Source organism: Xenopus laevis, chromosome 9_10L (assembly GCF_017654675.1).
Source record: "Xenopus laevis strain J_2021 chromosome 9_10L, Xenopus_laevis_v10.1, whole genome shotgun sequence".
Taxonomy (NCBI): Eukaryota; Metazoa; Chordata; class Amphibia; order Anura; family Pipidae; genus Xenopus; species Xenopus laevis.
In genome coordinates, this window is record NC_054387.1 from 42,456,957 (window position 1) to 42,463,376 (window position 6,420).

The window sequence follows — 6,420 nt, forward strand, 5'->3', positions numbered from 1 at the left end:
GTCCAAAGGCCAAGAGATTACTTTATGGTAGGATACCCTGGACCCTGGACTCATCCCTCATAACAGAACAGTACAAAATGTGCTACGGACTGTCACATAGAGCTTATTGCTTTATGTCAGTGCAGCAAATACAGACGAGGTCTCGTTAATCAATAAAATATCAATTATAATAATCCCCATTCAAGCTCTCAACGACGTATTGGTTGGCTAAATGGGGAATTTCTCCAACAGGTTGCTGCGAAACGCGTCGGGGACCTATTACACCATAACGCACAGCCAGCAGAAATAAAGAACAAGTCTCGGCAACGGAATCCATTTCAATCATTTTAATAAGCAAAATAGGAAACAAATTTTGTTAACATAAAAACAGAATCCAGTCTGAATAAAACTACAATAGACCAGGTTTTTTGTTGTTGTTGTTTGTTTGAGAAGCAGGATTTGAAATTTCTCCCTTCTGAACATGACATGGAATAAAAACAACTCCCTGCTGCTTGCAGACATGATTTCAACACAGTTGAATCAGGAAAATACAAAATAAAAAAAAATAAACACAGATCATTGAGGCATGACAGAAAAATTCCACAAAATTTTTTGAAAGACTGCAAGCGCCATGCTGCCAGAACTATTTTTTTTTTAATACCATTAACTTATATACTAAAATAAAAACATAAAACGCATCTGCACCAGCAGTGCCAAAAAAAAAAAGGAGAAATAAATGCATTTAACAACAAAAAAAAAAAAGTTTTTATTTTGGTATGCTGTATGCCAACGCGTTTCGCTCTTTAACTGACCTGCAGAAAAATTAAACTAAACAGCACCCGGCTCCATACAAAATCTGCTACATAGACAGTATAAATAATCTGAGCGGAGGGAGGGGGTAGGAAAGGCAAAGTAAAAGGGATAAAATGCACGGTGTAGCTGCGAATAAACAGCGTGACGCGGAATGCTGCTAGCAGGGTTGATAGAAAGCATTTAGTATCTATATAAGTCACCATTTAAGCTGTCACAGCACCTCCTGCCCTCGTCCGCTGAGACTAGGTGCCTGCAGCTTTGGACTGTTCAGGTGTCAGCAAAAATTTAAGTCAGACGCCAGTGTTTATGGTAAGGGGAAATAATTCCATTTCTACACTTGTAAAATATTAACCCTTTATTTGCTGCCCCCCCCCCCCCAAAAAAAATCAAAAATGCATGCTGGCCTGGTGGTGCCAAGAGTTTCTACTCCCTGCTGAGGACAGGGACATCTCTAAAAAAAAGTCTTGCAATGAGATTTAGAGATGCCTCTGGCACACGAGGGGTTAAAGCCATTCTTGGTTCCTGAGAGAGAGAAAGCAAACTGCAAATATCTGGGGAGGTTGTTTTTTTTTTTTTCTATCATCAAGAGCAAGCAAAACAGTTATTGGCAAAGGGCTAATGGCAACTAAATATAAGGGTTTTTAAAAAAAATGCTGATTTTGTTTTCTTTTTCAATTTCAATAAAAATGCCCATAGTTTTCCTTAAAATGTATGAAAGGCGCATTTATTCAAACTATATGAAATGATGGGGGGGGGAGGGGCCGAACTATTTACATTGGAACTGAAGTTGGAAGCAGCCTGGGATTTAAGATACAAGAATGGAAGATGTGGCACAGGAAGAAGAGGAGAAGAGGCAGCATGCTCAGGGTTAAAACAATATCATGATATAAAATAGAAAGTATTACCATACATGTCCAGCATGCAGGAGTAATAGTTTAATGCAGTTTTTTATTTTTTTGTAATATTTTCTAGATAATCAAGCAGGCAATAAAACCAAAAAAGGGGGAGGGTGCCCTAATGCCCCACCTGTATTCATGTGTGTGAGAGGATTTAGGCTAATGTTACTGCAACATATATAAAAAAAAAAATGAAATCTGCATATATTGTTCATTCTGTTTGTCTCCAAAGTGGCAGTGTTAACTGTCCAGCACTGTCCTTGTTGGGGTTAGCAGTCACTTCACCCTCCCTTTACCCCAAAACAAGCTGATATCCACCCCCTCACACCACCAGAGAGGGAGAAGCATTACTCTTGAATACTCCTTGAGTGAACCAATGGTTTCACCCCCTCCCCAACCCCCAAATAACTAGTCTACAAAAAGAGTGGGTGCTCACAGGAGTGGATGAAAATGAAGCTTTCCCTTTGGAGCTATGCAGATGGAGCAGAGTTGGGGTTTGGCTGAGGGACACACTCACATGAAGAACTCTGGGGATGAGGGGTTGTCACTGGTGGAACCGGCCTCTCTGAAGGTGGCACTGGCCAGTTTCTCGCACTTGATCTTGTAGGCATCCCTCTCTCTGGCCAACCGGTTCACCTCTTGCTTCAGCTGCTCCACCTGCTGAATGAGATGGGTCTTCTCGTTCTCCAAGTGATGTTTCTGCTGCACTCGCTTGTACCTGCACGACTGGGCGTAGCCTCTGTTCTTTAGGGTCCGTCGCTTCTGTTTCAGGCGGATCACATCGTCCTTGGTGAAGCCCCTCAGGTGTCTGTTGAGCTCCCGGACAGACATGGAGACGAGTTGGTCGTCGGAGAACCTGTCTTCCACAGCGCTGGAGTTGTGGTGCTGCTGGTGGCTGTTCTGGAGCTGTTGGGACGAGCTGGAGGAGCCGGATGGGCTAGGAGATGCCTGGAGGTGGTGATGGTGGTGCGGGTGCTGATGGGGGAGCCCCATCTCATCGTGGGGGACACCCTGATACTGATGGTGGTTCTGGTGATGGTGATGATGATGATGGTGACCTCTGAAGCTCTCGTAGCCTTGCAGCTGTGGGGGCATTTGGTGCGGCCCTATGAGGGCTTCTACTGCGTCCTCCGGGGTGAGGTTGAGAGCTTCAGGGTTGACCTGCTGGTAGCTGTTGGCCATCCAGTACAGGTCATCCAGGTGAGTCTTCTGCTCGGTGGGGCTGAAGCTGGGAGAGGAGGGCACGGAGCTGCACGGGGTGCTGATGGGGGTGGAGGACACGGAGCCGGTGGGCTGCAAGCGGTTGCACTGCCTGATCGCCCGATCTGGTCTCCCTCCCAGCGGCTCTTTCTTCACGTCAAACTTCATCAGGTCGAAGTCGTTCACATACTCCATGGCTAGCGGGCTGGTGGGCAGTTCTGTAGCAATGGACAACTCTCCAGCCATACTGGGCTGCCCTTCCTTCACTCCAGTCCTGCGCCCCGAGTGTGCCGGCAATGCACACCCAAGGACCCCTGCACCAAACCTGCACCAAACTTGCTCTTCTTCTGCTCTTTGCACCGGTGAATTCCTGGCTACTTTGTATTTCTCCCGCTGGCACAGCTGCAGGGACCTCGTTGCGACTTTGTGTCTCTCCCCTTTGCAGAGAATACTTTGCTACTTTGTATCTGTCCTCTGTGCAAGGGTTACAGCGCTGCTTTCATTCTCTGCTGAGCTTGGAACAATCCCAATTCAGATCTCTCTTCCCCCACTTCTCAGAGTCCCAAGAATGTGGGTTTTTTTCCCCTGTAAGGTCCAGTGGCAGATCAAGGGAGGGGGGAGCTCATGGAACTTTCTTGGGTTGGAAGAGGAGGCAGACAGGACCTCTGAATCTGTCTCTCACTGCGAGTACTGAGTAGTGTTTAGCTCTGGCTATCATCTGTGCTTGCCACTGGCTCACTGCTACTTATATGCCTTGCCTCCAATTACCAGCAGCCAGTGGGAGGTACCAGCCCCGGCCTGGCCAATGGTCTCTGGAAGATTAGCATAATAGGGACAGGGAAAAGAGGAATGGGGAGGGGGATGTCACATCGAGAGAGAGAAGAAAGTCAGCTGACACAAACCTTAGCTGAACAAGACCAGGCAAGGAAGCCTTCACTCTCTATAGAAATGCAACCTCTACTGCGCCAATACGCGCGAATTGTCGCATATTCAGTGTTCCCTTCTCCTGCTGCCCCTTTAACTATTTATTCCTATAGTAACCCCCACTCGCTAACTTCCCCTTTAACCCGGAATTTTTAAGCAGGAATCTTACAGGGATACTTATATGTATGCACCCCGAAATTCCCTTGCACCCCCTTTAATGTAAAAAGTATGAATAAAACCCATAAGTGGTGGTTGGGGGCCAGTCTGCTGGTTACAAAGAGGTTAATCACAAGTCGAGTAGCCAATCACACTGCGCTTTCTTCAATGATAAGTAAAGCACGTGCATTCGATTGCAAGCTCAGCTGCCACCCTACTTTGTGTACGTGACATGATCAATATCATCATCTATGTATCGAACATCATCAATATCATACATATATATATATGGCACGTCTTTCTGTATTTGTTATTTCTTAGCATAGAATTGTATATTTCTTTGTCTTTTTAAATACATAACCATACTTACTGCATATTTTATTGCAAGGGGGGCTTCTATGCCCATAGGAACACCCTGCCTTTGTTTAAGGGTAAAATAATTGAAATTCTCAGTTTAAGAAGCAATACCCCAAAAATAAAGATGAACTGCACGGCTTCCCTGACTGTGTACAACTAGTACCGAACTCGCACGGGTGTAGGTTCCGACTCCCCAATACTTTGTTCAACTCCTGTCGCTTTTTTTTATGTTTTAATAAACTACTTCTTTGCTTTTGTCTAGTATTTCGCAACCAACTCGCGAGAGAGAGAGAAGGGGGGGAAACAATCATTCTGCGGAGCTCAAAAAGGATTGAAACGGCACCCCCAAGTGGACACGACTGGGAAAGCACAATGGAAATATAAAATTAAAGATTTTTTTTTTGTACCCTGTTTTTTTTTTTAAAAAAATTTTTTCAAAAAACTGAGTGACCGAGACAGAGCCTTAAGGGACTTCCATGAATACTTTTAATTTTCGGACACTTTAGTGCAAAACTATACAAGGTATGTGCATGTCTTTGATAGTAGTGTTTTCTTTATGTGTGTGTGTGTGTGTATATATATAAATAGAGAGAGAGAGACATAGATATAATATATTTATATATGATAAAGGCCCTAATGTGGGCCGAAACGTTGGACACTTGAGTGATGTTGAAATAAACCGTTTTTGATTGAAGATTTGGTGTGCTGGTCCACTTTGAACTTTATATATATATATATATATATATATATATATATATATATATATATATATATATATATATATATATATATATATATGTTAAGACACACACTATATATATATATATATATATATATATATATATATATATATATATATATATATATATATATGTGGGTCTCCAAGTACAGATCATAAAAATTCCCAATCAATACTTATTTGAATGAGAACCTTCCAAGGGTAGGAACTTTAACCCCTTCTCTTCCCAGACAATGAAAATTAGTAGATCAGCACTTTCCTTTTTTTTCCCCCTCTTTCTTTCTTTTTCTCAGAAACTGTTTCTTTGAGACATTTGGCTACAGGGAGGGGAGAGGGGGGGCATACAAAAAAATATAGAATGCTGAGAAGTCTTAAACATGGGACATTGGCTTTAAAGAATTAATCATCCCTCAATAAAAAAAAAAGTCACTGATGTGTTGGAATGCACCATTTTTTGATGATATGGAAGGGGGAAATGTTGTGCAATTTAAGCCCTGGTCACAAGACATGGCACAGCTATCAGAGCACATTGATAGCGATATATTTTATACAGCATTTTGGAAATGGAACAGACTGCATCAATGAATCAGGCTATTCTCATCCTTAATGGACCACGTATGCTACTAAATTAATTTCCAGGCACGATTTAAAATAATTCTAACATGTTTGCCTGGCTCAAATACATGCTGAATCCTGATCTGCAGGCATGGTAATGGATATTAACTTTGATCCTTGAGAAATATTTATATTCTAATAGATGGCGTCTACTGTGAAATGGTTTATTGATTATTAAAAACCATTTAAAAGAGCATGCTGTTACTGTAATATATTCTTAAGGCTGTTGTAAATGCCTTGAAGTTGCAAAGGGGAAGGGTTGGGGGGGACGGACGCTTGAGCTGACAATTAAAATATAAAGCTTCTGTAGTTTGTTCTGCCCAGGCAAAAAAAATAAAATGATATAAAAATCAAATCTCGCTATATCAGATCTTGCTATAAAGCAAATGGAAAGGTCATACCTTGGTGAGGAGGAGAGGGGGTTATGGTTTAGCACTGGCAGAATTTGGGATTCAAAAGACTTGGAAAGATTGTAAGGGTTAAAGATGTAAACTCACCCGTTCAGTTAAAATAAAGGTGGATCTGATACCGCAGGGATGGTTTTTATTTCACCCCCAAAATCTGCAGACTGTGCTGAGTCTGCCTGTGACTTTTGCCACAAAAGACCAGAGTAGTTAATCATCTAATAGCCTTCGAGGGGATTCAGAAAGAAAAGTGTTGAGCTCTGCTCCTTTAAATTAATGGCCAAAGCTGCCCACGATTTCTTGAAGTTAATAAAGAGGGTGGAGGGGGGGGGCACTG

The 6,420-nt window shown here is 42.6% G+C and overlaps 1 protein-coding gene across 1 annotated transcript; it reads right to left on the minus strand.

Annotated features, from left to right (window-relative positions):
- Window positions 1-311: 311 nt before the first annotated feature.
- On the minus strand, window positions 312-3,621 carry mafb.L (v-maf avian musculoaponeurotic fibrosarcoma oncogene homolog B L homeolog). Its single transcript, XM_018235204.2, has one exon. It carries the CDS (start codon window positions 3,132-3,134, stop codon window positions 2,202-2,204), a length of 933 nt encoding a protein of 310 aa, XP_018090693.1. The 5' UTR covers window positions 3,135-3,621; the 3' UTR covers window positions 312-2,201.
- Between the last annotated feature and the right edge of the window lie 2,799 nt (window positions 3,622-6,420).

What these genes read in the sequence shown, in the direction of transcription:
- mafb.L (XM_018235204.2), bottom strand. Translation starts at nt 3,134, where the DNA reads ATGGCTGGAGAGTTGTCCATTGCTACAGAACTGCCCACCAGCCCGCTA.